General features: G+C 51.2%; 8 protein-coding genes across 8 annotated transcripts; 4 read left to right on the forward strand and 4 right to left on the reverse strand.

Moving 5' to 3' along the window:
- Positions 1 to 893: 893 nt before the first annotated feature.
- On the reverse strand, positions 894 to 1,523 carry PV08_02700 (uncharacterized protein; the record flags this gene model as incomplete). The annotated part of the gene is made up of 1 exon (XM_016377058.1): positions 894 to 1,523. The coding sequence occupies one exon, from the start codon at positions 1,521 to 1,523 to the stop codon at positions 894 to 896; it is 630 nt and encodes a 209-aa protein (XP_016238628.1).
- A 620-nt stretch (positions 1,524 to 2,143) lies between these two features.
- On the forward strand, positions 2,144 to 4,180 carry PV08_02701 (uncharacterized protein; the record flags this gene model as incomplete). Its single annotated transcript, XM_016377059.1, has 1 exon — positions 2,144 to 4,180. The coding sequence occupies one exon, from the start codon at positions 2,144 to 2,146 to the stop codon at positions 4,178 to 4,180; it is 2,037 nt and encodes a 678-aa protein (XP_016238629.1).
- Positions 4,181 to 6,327: 2,147 nt separating this feature from the next.
- Positions 6,328 to 7,174, reverse strand: PV08_02702 (uncharacterized protein; the record flags this gene model as incomplete). Its single annotated transcript, XM_016377060.1, has 2 exons — positions 6,328 to 6,962; positions 7,015 to 7,174. 2 exons carry the CDS (start codon positions 7,172 to 7,174, stop codon positions 6,328 to 6,330), a joined length of 795 nt encoding a protein of 264 aa, XP_016238630.1.
- Positions 7,175 to 7,782: 608 nt separating this feature from the next.
- PV08_02703 (uncharacterized protein) lies at positions 7,783 to 9,633 on the forward strand (the record flags this gene model as incomplete). The annotated part of the gene is made up of 4 exons (XM_016377061.1): positions 7,783 to 8,323; positions 8,438 to 8,694; positions 8,751 to 8,878; positions 8,943 to 9,633. 4 exons carry the CDS (start codon positions 7,783 to 7,785, stop codon positions 9,631 to 9,633), a joined length of 1,617 nt encoding a protein of 538 aa, XP_016238631.1.
- Positions 9,634 to 10,213: 580 nt separating this feature from the next.
- On the forward strand, positions 10,214 to 10,930 carry PV08_02704 (uncharacterized protein; the record flags this gene model as incomplete). Its single annotated transcript, XM_016377062.1, has 1 exon — positions 10,214 to 10,930. One exon carries the CDS (start codon positions 10,214 to 10,216, stop codon positions 10,928 to 10,930), a length of 717 nt encoding a protein of 238 aa, XP_016238632.1.
- A 669-nt stretch (positions 10,931 to 11,599) lies between these two features.
- On the forward strand, positions 11,600 to 13,107 carry PV08_02705 (uncharacterized protein; the record flags this gene model as incomplete). The annotated part of the gene is made up of 6 exons (XM_016377063.1): positions 11,600 to 11,623; positions 11,709 to 11,850; positions 11,929 to 12,302; positions 12,362 to 12,430; positions 12,533 to 12,647; positions 12,731 to 13,107. The coding sequence occupies 6 exons, from the start codon at positions 11,600 to 11,602 to the stop codon at positions 13,105 to 13,107; spliced, it is 1,101 nt and encodes a 366-aa protein (XP_016238633.1).
- Positions 13,108 to 13,273: 166 nt separating this feature from the next.
- Positions 13,274 to 15,804, reverse strand: PV08_02706 (uncharacterized protein; the record flags this gene model as incomplete). The annotated part of the gene is made up of 4 exons (XM_016377064.1): positions 13,274 to 14,804; positions 14,867 to 15,318; positions 15,394 to 15,714; positions 15,769 to 15,804. 4 exons carry the CDS (start codon positions 15,802 to 15,804, stop codon positions 13,274 to 13,276), a joined length of 2,340 nt encoding a protein of 779 aa, XP_016238634.1.
- A 468-nt stretch (positions 15,805 to 16,272) lies between these two features.
- On the reverse strand, positions 16,273 to 16,943 carry PV08_02707 (uncharacterized protein; the record flags this gene model as incomplete). The annotated part of the gene is made up of 2 exons (XM_016377065.1): positions 16,273 to 16,452; positions 16,905 to 16,943. 2 exons carry the CDS (start codon positions 16,941 to 16,943, stop codon positions 16,273 to 16,275), a joined length of 219 nt encoding a protein of 72 aa, XP_016238635.1.
- Positions 16,944 to 17,152: the final 209 nt, after the last annotated feature.

Below are 17,152 nucleotides of genomic sequence, written 5' to 3' on the forward strand. Positions count from 1 at the left end.
GGGAAAAGCTGCGGCTCAAGGCCGACTTGTTCCATTTCAGCCATATTGATGACGTGGACAAATTCATGAATGCTCCTGCGGGCGTGAGCTACCATCGCGAATCACAGCTTGCGACGTGGACAGACCTCTCTGCACCTCCTTGTCGAAAAGGGTGAAGGGTGGATGGCCACATCGCTGAATGAGTTGTCAAGATTTGTCACAGTATTGGTTGAATGCATCTCTGAGGAACTTCTGCAGCTCGAGTCGATGAACTCGATCGCAACTCTTCACTGGTTGCTCACAGCGAGGCGATAGTATTCCTCAACGAAGGAACTGCGGGATTATGGTCAAAGGTTGAGAAGAATGCACCGCAGTGGTCCACAATCGTCCTGAGGTGCTTACGTGGTCTGGTCGGCTGCCCTACTAACAGTTCGAACACGCAGCTGGCTTTGCAGAGCGTTCACCTATCCACGTGAAGTTGTCTCGTGGCAGAACTTGACAAGATTTCCGGTGGCCAGCATTCGTCGAGAGATCGGGATGCCTGACACTGTAGACTGCATAGAGATTTCCTCGCGATGTTGGGCTGCGACGGATGAGTGGGCAGTGGACGGGACAGACCGCATTGCAACGTTGCTTCTGCAAACCTAGCCATGATAGCTCCGTGTCCATGCTGAAAGCTATGTGCCACTCAAGAACATGCATAGAGAGGAATTTGCGTATTTGCCGGCCCGGCGACAGACCCCACGACATGCCCCGACACCATTTGGGGGACTCATTGTAATTTGTCTGGTTGCTGGTGGAGATTGTCCTGAGTGCTCAAAGGAAGCTGAAACATCTTTCTCGTCATGGCTGCTGGACCACCTCTTTCAATGGTGGAGCACATTCCCCTTCCGTTAACGCTTACAGGCCGACACCTAAGAAGAAATCGAGGCCCTCTGCAGAGACTGATGTGCAAAATAGGCAGACAGCTTTCCGACAGGAGCTTCGGACGAAAACGCCCACACGTAGTGCTGTAAGAATGCGGCGATTCTCTTATCCATTGCCTTGGTCGCCATCTGAATTTCATCTGCGCCTTGCACATCCATTTGAGCCTCAAGCTCAACCTCGCCAACCGTGTGCCCAAAATCTGTTTGGTCGAGTACGATCTTGAAGGCCGAATCTGCGATCCAAGCACGGCGAAATGTGCTGAAACTGGCAAGATGGCTTAAACCAAACAATTGAGATGGGCCGTATTCCCGACCAGTCAATGATTTGATGTGCGCAGATATGATATCCAAGTCCGAGACTTCTTCAGACTGCGAATTCAAGTATGTGCCGCCTCTTCGGATCTTCATTTGCCATTTGCCGTCTCTTTGCCTTAACCAAGTCCCTTTCATCCAAAGCTGGTCATTGAGATCGAAATACGTGTCGTGGAATGTCCGGGATCCGAGGTCAGTCAGACTCAAGAACGGTGGATTTCCCGAGTCAACGCGTAGAGGATAGCATTTGAGGGCAGCGAATTTTCTTTCTACCTCCAGCCAGACGTTGGAGAGAGCCCGTCCCATTGCAGGACAGGTCAGACAGAGCGTTGGGTTACGGAGTGCAGAGAACAAGCGCTCGTATCTCTACAGAGAAGGCCTGGCACTGGCAACTGTGCCGAACAGAAGCCAAGCATCTCGGCTCGGATCGATGATCGTCGCGTGCGGAAACCGTTGTAGTGGCCCAACATCTTAGCAGTGCAGTGCTTGACGCACAAGGACTTCTTCGACTGGGAGGCGGCAGCACGGTCCCTCCTGTATCATTGCTCTATCTATTTCAGGAATGACTCGAGCATTTCCACTTGGCTCTGAATATTTCGTGTCGAAAATGCGTGTCCAGCTACCATCTGGCCCACATTCCCACGGTAAGGATGCTTTTGTTGGAAGCAGCTTTGTCTCGACAGCGTGTCCCTCCGAGATCCTGGTTGCCTCGAAATACCACGAGATCTAATAGGCAGACACGATGTATAAAACGACTTCCAAGTCATGAAATAATTATTCTGACTTTCCATCTTTCCTGCTCCCTAGGCAGCGTGAGGCAGAAGCAACCTCCTTAGGAGCGCTTTCACTTGAGACAGTGCTGACATCGCCGTATCCTCGAGGAGCTTTCGAAGAGCTCGTCCAGTGCGATGACAACACCTCTCGCAATGTCATCAGTAAAGAACATCGACTTCAACAATTGCCAGATCGGCCGGCCTCCCGTTGTTGGCATTTACGGTGTTTCAGGGTCGGGGAAAACATTTGTGCTGAATGCGCTGAAGCATGCCTATGGCGCCGATTACATCCTAGTGGAAGGATCAGAGGTGATATCGAGACTGGTCGATGGTGGTTTAGAGGGGTTTCAACGCCTCGACGACGACCGCAAGAAGTCCGTACGAGAACTCGCAATACGGACCGTTCTGGCTGACTGCCTCAACGATGGCAAGATCGCCGTGGTGTCTGGACATTTCATGCTTTGGTCGGATGAACAAAAATCCATGACCTCCGTGTGGACGCAGCAAGATCTCGAGACCTTCACTCACATCGTCTACCTCAACCCTCCGCCAGAGACAATACGGGATCGTTGTCTCCACGATACCGCCAAGCGTCGACCTGAGCTCACGGTCGACGAACTGCGACAATGGCAAAGGGAGGAAGAGATGCAGTTAAGATTGAGCTGTTACCGAAGCGGCATCATCTATTTCACCGTGAGGGAAGATTCACCTGTGTCGGGGGTCAAGGCTCTGCTCGAACTTTTCTTCCACAGAGGCCAGGACAGTCATAGGCGGGAAGCTGAATCGCAGCTGGACAGTTTCATCGGTCTGTCAACAAAGGACCTGGCCTCGGCGTTAGTCCTGGACGCCGACAAGACTTTGGCTGCCGCAGATTCGGGCCACTTGTTCTGGGAAGACGTGTACCGCAGACATCTATTTCAAACACAACAGGACTACTTGAAAGAGATCTTTGGCGGGCCACTTGGCTACACGAGTGCCGCATTTCTTCAAGCAGCCTTACTGTACGAAGAATTGGTGGCTCAGAACGTGTTCGACGAAATCTGTACCAATGTTGCAAGACAGATATCGCTGTACCCTGATGTGGCAGCGTTGCTGGCGCGATTACGGAAGGATGAAAAGATAGCAACATTGGTCGTCACATGCGGCCTGCGTCGAGTGTGGGAAAAGGTCCTAGAGCAATACGGTCTCATTGATGCCGTCAAGGTCATTGGATCGGGTCCCATAAGTGACGCCCATGTCATCACTGGTCGAGTGAAGGCGAACCTGGTTGCTCATCTTCAACGACGCTACCATCTCCACGTCGTTGCGATCGGAGACGGCGTCCTGGATCTCGACATGTTCGCCCAGGCGGACCGTGCTGTGGTTGTCGTCGGGGATCAGAAGACGCGGAGTCAACGCATGGAGAAGGAGCTCGCTGCAGCAATCGCCGGGGGTCGCTTTGCAGCCAGCCAAGCGGTCCTGTCTCCAGGAAGTCCTCCGCGTCTGGACACCGGCGTTCTCTCGCTTGTGGACCTGAATGGCCGCGATTTCGACGATTATATCCTCCGTGGATCACCCTTTCCCCTGATAAACACAATTGACTTCACTAACAGCCGTGTCGCGAATATATTGGCAACTCCAATGCGTGACGCTGCGAACAGCGGGCCATCATTGCGAAATGCGCACTGGCAAACCGGTCGATACTTGGCGCTGTTCACCTTGCCGGATTTGCTGGGAATTGAAGAGTACATGATTCGGCACGTCCAAGGCCATCACGTATATGGCAATCGTATCGCACAACAGGACAAAGCGCTGATCGTGGCCTTGATGCGGGGTGGTGAGCCGATGGCGCTGGGAGTCAGTGAAATTCTACCCAGCGCCTCATTCCTGCACGCGAGAACGCCTAATGACATCACGGCAGAACTTCTGCACGTAAAGTCAACCGTTATTCTCGTGGACTCCGTGGTGAACAGTGGTCAGACTATTGCTGACTTTATCTGCCATCTGACGGTTTCGAAGCCGGCCGTGCGAATCATTGTGATTGCAGGAGTTGTGCAAGATGAAGCGCCAGCCAGGATTGAAACATGGTGTTTGACCAGACCGCGTCAACGCATTGACTTGATTACACTTCGACTGTCACAAAACAAGTTTACCGGCAGAGGTGGAACAGACACTGGAAATCGTCTCTATGGTACGGAAATTCTCAAATAGGCACACCGATGCGGGAGCGTCGGCGCGCTGTAACCGATCGTTAGTGATCATCCTAAGTATATTGCCCAGTTGCCATGTTCACATTGTTCCTCGTGCTTCCCAACCGTCTCGAACATGTTCCAGCTTCGGGTCGTTGTGACTGTAAAGACGGTCATCGGAGACCTACGCAACTCAGCATGTTCAACCCAATGCAGCACCAAAAATGATAATTAGACGCCATTCTTTTACCCCAGCATGCTTAAGTCGTCGACGAGCAACTTTTAACAATAAATTCTCTCATAGTCCGTGGCCATGCTCCATGGACGGGAATGGAGTGCCCTGCAAACGCACCAACTGTTAGTAGGCACGTCGTGCCGCACAATAGAAAAATCATCCGTCTAGAGGATTGTACCTTCATTGTGGCCCAGCAGCTTCGAGTTCTTGAAGAGTTTCTGCAGATCCACCGTCTTTTGGGCCGGCACGACAGTATCAAGTCGGTCAACAGCTGGAGGATGGGAAGGTTCTAGTTAGCCCGTCGACAAGAAACTTTCCCAAGAGGCCAACAGTGACTCACTATGCAGTGTCGGCAGGTTTTCGGGTACAGATTTATATAAATCACCGTGAGGCTTGTAGCTGGAGACGAATCCTGCGAAGAGGAGTAAACATGAGCCCAACGGAGATTTTGGAGTGGAAAGATGCGACGGACCAGAACAAAGGACGGCGAATTTGATGGGTTGGGGTTTTTGGACCGTAAAGCCTGGAATCTTATCGGAATGATTGAGCTATGAGACACAAGTCCCGTCAACGCGGCATTCCCAGCGCAGAGCAGTTGACAGGACGCAGACTCACCATGGAAACGAGCAAAGCCGTCATTGCTGCGCCTTGGGACAGGCCGATGATTCCGTCGTATTGGTTCTTGGACAGTTCTGCCGACCACCATCTCACCTGGATGCCCCCGTCAGCGCTGTAAATGCCACCCCACGACGAGCGTCTAGACGGAAGACTCACGACATCGTCCCACCTATTGCCTGCCCTCAGGTCATGTTCCAAATCCCCGTCAAGGATCCACCAGGGACGGCTGTAGGAGCCATGCAGGGGAGGGCCGTCCACGTAGTGAAGAGTAGCAACATCAGACAACGCCTCCTTCAATGGGAGGGTATTGCCAGCAACAGTGGCCGCAGACTGGACATATCCATGGATAACTGTACGAACGCTCAGCCGACCACGACCTGGAGTGGCAGAGCAGAACCCCTCACCTAGTATATTAAGCATAGTCGGTTGCTGTTGCGCGCCGGGAACAAATCGTGAAGATTTTGGCTCCACAGAGGTCGGTAGGGTGTGGTTTCTTTGCCTGATTTCATACAAAGTGGGCTTTTCCCATTGAATTTTGATGAGAGGGATCATCCAGAGCTGCGACTCCTTGAGGTTTATATCTCTTGAGTTGACCAAAGTTCCCAATGCTGTACAGATGCGCATACCTGGTTACAATAATAGTGCTCTAACCTAATACGGTATGTGCTGATTGAGGCTTGGACCTGGGTGGCCAGAGGGTATATCGTGGCAGCGAGCCCCTGTTGCGGCTTATCCAGCAATCTCCACAATTATGATTAAGGTTGTGGCTGTGACGATGACCTTGGGTCAGTGGGGTGCGTGGTCGTTCATGAATACTCTCGTTTCGTTTTATCTTTTGGAGTCATACGTATGCTCCTCTGCTGCTCTCCTTCTGAAGAGGGGTCTGCGGACGCGGAGGTTGGCCCCTGTCAGAGATCAAGACCCCAGATATGGCCGCATTTCCTCCGGTGTCGACGAAATCGACGAAGTTCCCTCGAGGCTGCAGTGCTAATACCCGTGCTCCTTATTGTCATCTGGCAGACGGCGCATAAGGACACCCGGGCTGGTGTTCTCGGTGATGTATCTAATAGTCTAATGCTAATGAGAATACTTGTGGTGGAAATGAAGACGAAATGGCTGTGCCAATGGCAAGGCGGATCCTGCATACGTCCAGTCCAGGACTTCTCGTTCTTATTTGGCATCAGATTAATAATTTCATCCAGTAAACTAATTTATCCAGGAAATTCTTTCTCCTCGTCTAGCGAAGTTATGAGCAGGGAGCAACTGATATACATGCCTGAGCTATGGAATAATTATGCATCTTTTGGCAGCACTACCTAAAACAAGCTCGCTATGAAACCCAACGCAACGATAACCAACGGCACTGATTGAATTTGTATCACCATTGCGCCTGAACTGCTTTGTGTAGTCGGAATGCTCGAAGTTGTCGGCAAAGAGGATGCAGCGCTTGGACCAGAGTTTGTTGCAATCACACTTGTCGTCGCTGTCGCCGACATAGCAGTGTTTGAAGCTGACGTGGTCGCCACGCTCGAAGTTGCTGTTGTGTTTGGTGTCGTCACCAGAAACCAATCAGCTGCGACGGGGGCCCCCAAGCCTGTCTCTGCCACGAACTTTGTAAGATTGAAGCCGACACGGTTGTAGACTGAAGCTGTCAAGTTGTTGAAGAAAGGGACATAATCCGCTGGAACGGCGAAATTTCGAGGCTCGTTGTAGAGAAAGACACCGTAGGTATGCGTCTGGCCAGCTGGAGGACCCGGGGGAAAATAGGCTGCGATCACGCCCTGGTGAGATGTCAAGGTAGTGGTTCCGTCAGGAGAGGAAAGACCAGCGAGGATCCAGTGCAATAGGGTGGTATTCGACTCCGGGGTGGCCTCGACACTGAAGTCCATCATGATGGCCACGTAAGTGGTAGATGGCCCAGCTAACCCAAGGCTCGGAGCGACTGCTACATCTGCTGAAAAGTTAGAGTCTAGAAGAAGCCCAGGGGTGAGGAATGGGCTTACCATCTCCGGGAATCGTGATTCCAGCAGGGTTGACCGCAATGGTTCCATAGGTGACTGTCAGGTGCTTTAAAGTGGAAGGCGTGAAGCCTGGAGGGCTCTGCGCAGAGACCGTTCGAAAGACACATGCCGCGGTGAAAACTGCGGCCAGAAATGAATACATATTGAAGTTGTAGAGATGAAAATTCTTGGAGGAGGACAAAGAAGCGAAGGAAAGGATCAGACGAGAGGCTGTTGGTACGAGGGGTGTGGGCAGTCAAGAGCTTTGTCAGAAGGACGACAGAGCAACATACCTTATATATCATGAGGAAATGCTCTTACTGCGCAACAACAGTGCCTCACAAAGCTAGTGGGACCAGGCATAATTTCGGAAATCAGACAGTATGTTTGTAATCCGTCTTCATACAGATATCAAAACAAGAAAGCCATGGGAAATCTCAGCCTAACCTGTTACGGGCATGTGCTCTTCTTCACCCCGGTCCAGCGGCGGGGCGCAAAAGAACCTTAATCGAACCCTTCGCAAAGGTTAGGGGCTAAAACTAGCCCCTGACTTTGGGCTCGATGTCTTCAGTCATTCAAGCAACCCGCGACGACGGCATGGAAATGCTGCGTTGCTGAGCCCGGTCCCGAATGACTTGTCTCGCGCCACTACAAGAAGAGCACATGCACTCTCTGTTCGGGAACTACTATTAGCGGCGACTAGTTACACTAAGCCATCTTCCCTGCAGAGGTGTCCAATCCTTTGCCCTGGGCCAACCCAGGGGCAGCACCATGGATACGCAACCTGCGGACGCATTGCAGCCGCCTAAACTGGAGCATGCAAATGGAACTGGGCATGGTCAGCCTCTGGTATACCGATTTGTCAGACAGTCTGGCCGCAAGGTGGACAAATCGGCTCACAGTGCCATTCGATCGCACGCCATGAAAGGGTTCCGCAGCACGCAGCGGCGCCAGAAGCAATTAGATCTGGTACGGAGGGGCCGTCAACCAGCTACAGAGGAGAATCTCAGCATATGCCGATGCTCGCCTCCCGCCCAGCAATCTCCAGCTCCACAAGAGTATGGCTCACGGAGACAAAGGCTTGACACATCGTCGATCAGCTCTACGTCTGCCTCCGAACGTTGCAATCGCTGTGGCAAGGCGCAGTCATTGAAGATGAGCCCATCGGAGGAAACAAACGACTTGCAGCAATCATCCTACCCTGTGGTTACGTTTGCAGCGGCCGACTTTGACCCCTTCAACTCAATCACCGAGCTACCCCAGTCCCTGACTTCAAAATTCTCGAGCGAGATCAATGCCATTAAGATCCACGGTTGGTACATAATTTCCCAGAAACATCATATCTTCGCTCCGCATTCTTGGCCATGTTTCACCTTCTCCTTGCATCACTCTTTCTCAAATACACACTAATCCCAGCCGTCTCTAGCCGTCACCTTTTGCTTCCCTGGCCCAATTAAGACAGACGTATTCCCCGAAGCTTTGCGAACACCTGCATTGCTGGCGAGCATGCTGTACATGGCGTACTCGTACCTCCGTTCAGTAAGGGGATGGAGCAGTCCCGAGCTCGCACTGGGCCTGAAAGTAGCTGCGATGTCACAAATCAACGCGAAGATGTCTCACCCGAGCACCGCAACTTGCACCAATGTGATTGCCTCGATTGCCTATCTGTCGACTGGTACCTGGGTATGGCGTCCGCGGGAGTCATGTTGATTGCTCACCCACGCTGACCTGTGAGACAGGTTTTTGGCAACCCGATCGAAGAGGTGGACACTCATCTGAGGGGAATGGAATTAATGGTCAAACAAAGAGGCATGGAAAGCCTCGGCGTTTTCCAATTTGGCCGCACGGTCCGCAAGTATCTGTTTGTGTACGCGATCGTGCTGCTGGATTCATCCGAGAAGGTCGATCTAACTTCGTACCCAATTATACAGGCAGAATCTTCTCCTAGCAGCAATTCAGGCACAGCCTGCCGCATCCACTTTCGATCTCGATTACGGACAGTCGTCGAATGCTGAGTCGACGGTCCGGTTGAAGCATGAGTCACCACTATACGGTCGGCAGGGTACATTTGCTGAACTTTTCCAATCGAAGCGACTTGGACGGGACACAATGTACATCCTGTTCCATGCCAAGGCTCTCATTGACCTGGTAATTGGCTTTGACGAAGGTGCAATCGAAGAAGCAGAGTTCGCCGTCACGCTGCATCATATTAAAACCGCGCTGGAGCGTTACAAATCGACCGACGATCTTCAAACCACCTCTGAGGGCAAATGGGTGTTTAAATGCTGCCACCTTACCGTGATGCTCATCCTCAATGCCATCGAGACAGCCCAACCCCTCATATCGAGCGATCCGGCGCTCACTCTAGGGTTAGTGGGGGCTCTAGGAAAGACCGATTTTGGCGACAACTGGGGAGAACTGTCAGGTATACTCTACTGGGTAACAATGGTTGGATCCGCATCCAGCCAGGGAAGGCCAGGCCACCGACTCTTAGACTCGACTCTGAACCGCATCATGGGCGAGGTCGTTTTTACGGCGGCCGATTTTGGTGCCGCTGTGGAGCCGATACGACAATTCTCGCGTTTGCAAAGCGCTATACGGAGACGGTCTCAAGCCCTTTGAATTTTCGGAGACAATATGTATATTTCGATATGGGTCCTAAAAGATGCTGTACTGAGGCCCCGATCCCGGTGGAGCTCCGCTCTCCAAGGCCATGTTTTTCGGGGTATAAAATTGGCTACCGACCTCAATGTTTACACACATCTACACAATTGCTGTGAACAACAAGATCATTCATGATTCAGACTACATGTGTGATCGAGCCGAATACATCGCTTTTTTGAATAATATACTTCTTGTTTCCAAGGGTACAACCCGCGCAGAAGCAAAAAGCAACTCATAAAGTGCCGGATGTGGTGAGCACTCGCCGCCTCTCACGATCAGCGAGAGTCACAAAACGATGAATTTTCTTGATCAATCCTATGGCTATGGGGGGTCGCCCCTACAGCGAGACTCGAGAGGGCATTCGCTGCGAACCTATCTTTTCGGTGGACGAATCTCTCATTCCCACTCACCGACCATCAATTCGAGCCTTTTCAAATCTACCGGAGCATCATGGACTTATGACCTCTACGAGACCACAAATCCTCAAGACTTTGTGACCACTCTACGCCAGCCTGATTGTATTGGGGCATCTATCACGATGCCCAACAAAGTCACATTCATGCCTTTGTTAGACGATACTACAGAGGAAGCCCGTGCAATCGGAGCTGTCAATACGGTCTTTATTCGTTTGGATCCGCGAGGGGATAGAAGATACATAGGGACGAATACTGACTGCGTGGGTATCAGAGAGACTCTACTCAACAATTGCCATACAGTACTTGACGACGCTCGTGCGCAACCGGCATTGGTTATCGGCGCCGGTGGTGCCGCCCGTAGTGCCATCTTTGCGCTTTGGAAATGGTTCAAACCTTCTGAGATATACATTGTGAACCGGTTGACATCGGAGACCACCGAACTTATCGCTGGAATGGTCCTATCGGTACCTGGCATCCGACTCCGGCATGTCGAGAGTGTCGAGGAGGCTCAAAGTCTCAAACCACCATGTATTTGCGTCGGAACTATCCCTGATGACGAACCACGTGGTACAGGAGAGCTTTTGGTGTGGCGGATCTGCGAGACTTTTCTGAAGAAAAGAGGACAAGTGAAAGGAATCGTGCTTGATATGTGCTATCATCCTGCTCACACGCGACTCTTGAAGTTGGCAGAGACGAGTGGTTGGAGAACCATGTATGGCACGGAGGTGTTAGTTCGTGTCGCTGTTGCGCAACAGACTCTCTGGCTGGAGGAAGAACCAAAATCAGACGCGGTTCAGAAGACTCTTTTATCGATGCAACGGGTAGTAAGTCGGTTGTAACTCATTGGGATTGTTCATAGAATAGTATTACAGCGCGGATCAGCGGGTACGTTATCGAGAAAAGACCATTGTGTCCCTTACCCAATCCTCTCCTGATGCTTGAAACGCACCTGGGCTCTTGTTGTTTATGCACTCAAGCATCACTGAAAGATGAAGAGCCGGTACTCTCGGATAACGCACACAATTGTTAGAGCTCCTGAGTACCATCATCTCTACCACCAAGAGCAACATCCGAAATCTGCATCATATTGGCTGTGCATATCCGCAAGTTTCAAAATGTGAGATGTTCCTCGGCTAAGAGGAGGTTCTCCACTCCGGCGTCTAGATCTGTTCACCGACCCCGGCGTCAGCATTTTCTCCACAAACTCTCTCGCCCTTGGCTGTAAACACTTGTGTGAGCGAAAGATGTCCGCAATTCCAGGATTCCGAAGCATCACTCCTCAGTGGTAAGAGCTATCTCTTTCGGATCGTGAATTATAAGTTCGCTCATGGATGTATCTCGTATGGCGCGTGGCAAGGTGGACACCAACGCTCTGACAAAATAGGGGCATACTGGAGGTTGAACTCAGGTCATCTGCCTCACCAAATCATCCCTAGGGTCGGCTTTGCTAAGATTGTGCTATACGAATCTCCTGGAAGTAACTGAAAGATATCGAATCAGTATCAACCATGTCTATTTCGGCATTGGCTCAGGTATGTTTGAGAACCGTATACTACGCCTACTCCGGGCATGTCCACGTTCATCGATCAGGACTTCTCTTGTCTGATCATTCTCTAGCCAATCACTCTGAAACTCTCGGGTAAGGTGATTAAGAATCGAATATATCGGACGCCGCTCAGCGAATATGCTTCTACGTATGACGAGAATGATATCGAGAAGACTGGAATCCCGAAACCTAGATACGCCGAAATATATCAAGGTATGATGACATCTTGACACGAGGTGTCTAGAATTGCGAGAAGTGAGAATTATGGAAGACTAAGTGAGAATCCTCCAGAGCTTGCCGATGGTGGTGCTGGCCTCATTTGCTTCGGCAACATCCCTATCGACCGCAACAACCTCGAGAACTACAACAATGCTGTGCTTGACCCGCGCAACCCATGGGATGCCGTCGCTGCTTTCACCCCAGCAATCCGCGCCGCAAAGTCCCGAGGCGCCATCTGTTTGCCCCAGCTGCAGTTCCCAGGGCGCCAAGTGCCAGAATTCCTCAACAAACATCCCAAATCGGCATCAGATGTGCAGCTCGGACCGTGTCTGCTGAAGACATACGGCAAGCCGGCACCGTTGACTCGGGAGGAGATCAAGGAGTTGGTGGGGAGGTATGTGTGGGCGGCAGAAGTACTGGCCAAAGCTGGAGCGGACGGAATCATTGTAAGTGATCTAGCTTGGTCATGCAAAACTTCAAGGGTAACTGACACAAAGAAACACAGCTCCACGGTGCTCACGGATACATCCTGAATCAATTTCTCTCGCCGTTGACCAATAAACGGACAGACGAGGTAGGTTTCCTTCCATGTCTATACAATACTACCAATCCGATCAGCCGTATGGAGCCAGCACGACCAGAACCAGAAAACTAATCCTATATCGAAACATCACAGTACGGTGGGACTCTCGAAAATCGTGCCCGGTTCATTCTGGACATCGTAAATAGTATCAAGGCCAAATTGCCGTCCGATCGATTCGTGATTGCAGTCAAATTCAACTGTCAAGACTGTGAGCTTATCCTCCCTTCTCTTCTGGGAGCTCATTTCTCCTACCCAGACATACGCGGTCAAAATCCCACTGACATCAGATAGTCATCAAAGGCGGACAATCCTTCGCGGAACAATGCGTGGTGATCAAATGGCTCGAGGACGCTGGCGTCGACTTCTTCGATATATCTGGAGGCACATACGAGTCACCTGCGTGGAGGGGCAACATCATGACAGAGCTCGCCGAGAGACCTTCCCAGAAAATTCGGGGTAGTTATTTCGTCGAGTGGGCACAGGAATTGAAGAAGGTGCTCTCTAGAGCCGTCATTGGCACCACGGGCGGGTGGAGGGATAGTCGCCGGATGGCGGAGGCTGTAGAGAATGAGGACGTCGATATGATTGGATTGGGGAGGACCCTGAGAGAGGACCCAGCATGGGTGGATAAGGCCATCAGAGGTGAGGTGAGGGTGAGTAAGCTGTAGTTACTACACTTGAATCGTTCTGTGCCTGGCACACGGTCCTTTCATAGAGGAAACAGTTGTGAGCGACGTCCATAAGGTGGGTGTAGATAGTCTGGAATAGGAGCACTAAATTGTAGCTTTCTAAAAAAACTGCATGTCGTTCTTCGCTAACTTTTCACGTTCGTCTTCATGTCAGATTCCCGAATCCCTGGCCGACCCAATCCCATAGGACGTCTGTGAATCCTTCCCCAAAGCCGTCTTCATTCACATGGTGGAACGGCAACGTGAGGAAGGGGTCGAATCTTGAAATGAACGGGTCGAAGTCAAGTTGCTGGCTTTGATTCACCATTTGGTTCGAATCGTCCTCTATGCTGCCACTAACGAGATGCTCTAAATGGAGGTTGGTCGTCCCGGCCAGTGCCGCTGACCCTGCTTGAGATTGGATAGTCGATTGAGCTCCCCGGACCAGAAAGTTCGCCCGTGCCCGTAAGATTTTGAATAAATGCTGACCGAGAAGGGCGGCAATCCCAAACCGATGAGAGGGTGTTGTGCCAGCTTTTTCGAGTTGCAAAGCGACTTGCGATAGTAGAGAAAGCAGCTCAACCTCATTCCCAGACTGCTTGCCGTAGAGAAGTGGAAAAAGTCTCAGTGCTAGGACAGCAGAGTACGCCATCATGGCCCAAGTTGGTGCTAACATGCAATAAATCGGCTCACCAATCTCTTGTAACGCGTGCACCGCCATCTCACAGCAATTCACGGCGGATTCAAAGCAGTCTTCTTTGATTGCATCAATATTGGGGTTACTGTCCTCTGCGTGGCCGTGGAGTGCAAATGATAGTGTCCATAGCCGTCCATGCATGTAAACGAAACGAAGGAATGCGTTGGAGACACGTTCAGAGGGTGTCACGAGAGGCTCTGTAGATCCTAGCCAGGAACGACACCACGGCTGGAGGGTTGAGTCAATTAGATCCAAAACCCAATGCCGAGACGGATGCTGGAAGCCGATCTGCCGTTTGAGTTGATCCTGCAGCCCTCCTAGATGTCGTCGGAGGAGGATGAATGCGCAAGTATATTTGTCATTGAGATCAGCGAGAGGGTGACAATACCAAGTTTCAATATTCAGTGTCAAGTCTGTTTCTGGAAAAGCACTGACTCGACCGCGGGCTGCACTGTGAGCGCGTTCCCAGAGTAGTATCCTCAACCAGGTTCGTTCCCGATTCCGCGCCAATCGTTCCGTGTCTGTCGGATCTTTAACGAATGAAGGGTCGCCGATTTGCGAATTATTCTCTCTATCGTCGGAAGAGCCATCAGGGCCTGGACTAGCTTGAGGCAGAGTATGGGATCCGGCAATATCGCTCGAGCAACCAGGCGCTCGAGCTTCTCGGTCAAGGCCCAGTTCCGCAGCCACACCGAAAGCGTAGATTGTGTACAGCCATGACCTTTCCTCTACCATGGTGTTAGCTGGAACTGCCGAGAGAAGAGAAATATAATAGCCTTGAACAATTTCGACGGACTTGTAGCCGCTGGCATAGACATGCTTCGAGAGGTGTTCACCGTGGATCCGCAATCTTTTCGCAATCGATCCTGATGCATGGTCAAATTGTGCTGAAATGGCCATTATCCAAGTGAATAGTAACGCAGATCGTGATTGCACAAACTCTGGCGTATGAAGTATCGGGTCGAGGATGCCGTTGATGGGGTGCAATCGCGCAAAGAAGCTGAGAACAATTGGTAAGGACAACTGTATCTTGTAGAAGCGAAGGCACCGAGAGGTACTTACAGGGGGAAGAGATAATGGGCTTCCTCCATCGAGGCGAGCCCGAGTTCGACAGGGTCCAGATCTGGCCCTATATCTCGATCCTTGGTCATGTCGGATGGCTTGAAATAGTCAGAGTATCGACATATTCCCACCTCCCGTGTCAAAAGGGCATCCAATCCGTCTTCAAGAGTCTGCCGATTCAGCTTGAGACCAAGGGACACATATCCTGGGCGTCGCAATAGATGTCGTGCGAAGTTTTGAGGTTCGGATTCGCCTGCGGATGTCGCAAGGAAACTGGGCCTAGATTCCGCCTCCACCAAAGGCATGTTACTCGGTGACGGAGGATCCAAGTTAAGATTGCCGCAAACATCGGCAACCAGACCTAGAGGATTACTGACAGAGCCATTCTGCTCTGGAGGAGACTGAATAGTGTCGTTTGGAGATCGAGAAGGGCTTGTTGTTTCCAGATAGCCCTCCGGTACATACATCGAAGTTGCAGAGTTAATTTGTGCTGTCGTATCACTATCCTCAATTTGCTGCGCTCGCACGTCGGATTGCGACTGGATGTCGCTTATACTCCTGTTCTGGGATAGAATGAGGTCAATAAGTTCCTGGTCGCCGTCCGCGAAACCCAATAGTTCTCTGAGATTGTCTTGGTCGGAAGATGAAGGATGTTTCGCTTTCCGTAGCTCGGTCTGAATCTTCCGCAAAGCCTTTTCGACACCCTTGTAACGTCCTCGAGACCCTGGTTTTCGTCCTCCGGGACGTGATGGTGGTATCTTACAAGGACGGCCGTGATGTTTGCATCGGTCACAAGGCTCACTAGTATTGACTGGCTCTTCTGCTAGAGCAGACCGGGAGCATCGCATCTGCAGCAATCATGTCAGACGTCATGCAGTCGAGCAAGGCGACAAGGGAGCTACCTTCAAATTGCGACATGCCTCGCATGCTGGTGCCATCTTGAGATGATCCTTTGCGAACCTTGCTTCCGAGTTACAATTGGAACTCTGTTTGACTGTGCTTGAAGGAAAGGATCGCAAGTATTACAAACAGTCAACTGTCTTCTGGTCAAGTTTGAGAGCCTAGTCCAGAGTGTCTTGTGCATTGAGACTTGATTTTCAAGGATGAAGACGAGAATGTGACGGATGAAGTTGAAGTTCAGGACATGGTGCTCGGACCGTGGAAGCGAGAGAGTTGGGGGCGTGGCATCCCATAGCAAGCGGGACGGTGGGGACCCCGCCTCGGGGCGGTAAGGCTGAATTATTTCTTGAGAGCCAGGGCACATGGCTGGAGGGGTACATTTACGCGAGATTATGCGTGGCTTATGAAGCCTGAGGGGAACGTCTGACAGCGATGTAGTAGAAATTTTAAGTGACAATAGTTCGATTTCCTTTTCACAGTGGGCGCTATTGGCCTCCATTCGTACTCTACACTCCTCGTCCCCCGTCCACTGCGACTGTTGCTCCTGTCATAAATGAACTCTGCTCAGATCCCAAGAACCAGGCTGCATTGGCAATATCTTCTGGCTCCGTCACTCTTCCCATCGGGAGCATCTCTTCTATTCTGCGAAGTTTTTCCTTTGCCTCGGTGCCTTTGCCGATGCTCGCCTGTAGCCTGTAGTTGTCTCGAATCAGCGGAGGGTGCAGAACGGGAAAAGTACCTCTTGCTCACATTGATGTATTTCCCACTGCCGGACAGATACAGTTGAATCGTATGGTTGGAGCGTATTCAAGTGCCATTGTTTTGGTTGCGACCTCTCCCTGTAAGTCTAGAGTTTCGGAGATTCTACTTATGCAAACTCACCTCTACGGCGGCTTTGGACGCATTGTAAAATGCGAAACCCGGTCGAGGTCTAGTACACCCGGTGCTACAGACATCGTCACTGTCAACCCAATTCTTCTCTCACATCTCACCATGTGGGAGCGCTACCTTGTGATGTTGATAAAGGCCCCGCTGCCTTGTTCAAGCATGAAAGGGCACATGACTTGGGCACTCAGGAAAATAGGCTGACCAAGAAGTCAGCACCGTGTGGCCTTCGCGGTATCTCAACTATGGATACCTTCAGATTGACATTGAAGATCTTGTCATAATGCTCCATTGGCTTGGTGTGAACGGGCTGCAAACCCATCAGATACTTGGCTCGGAGAGACGGGGGTTTTCCCTCACCGAAGGATCATATGTGATACCTGGTTTCGACTTTCAGTAAACAGCGACTAGACACGACTGCCCTTTACATACCTGCGTTGTTTACAACAACGTCTACTCTCCCGAACTTACTCCTAGCAACCTCAAGAGCATCTTCCCACG

Source organism: Exophiala spinifera (genome assembly GCF_000836115.1).
Source record: "Exophiala spinifera strain CBS 89968 unplaced genomic scaffold supercont1.2, whole genome shotgun sequence".
Lineage (NCBI taxonomy): Eukaryota > Fungi > Ascomycota > Eurotiomycetes > Chaetothyriales > Herpotrichiellaceae > Exophiala > Exophiala spinifera.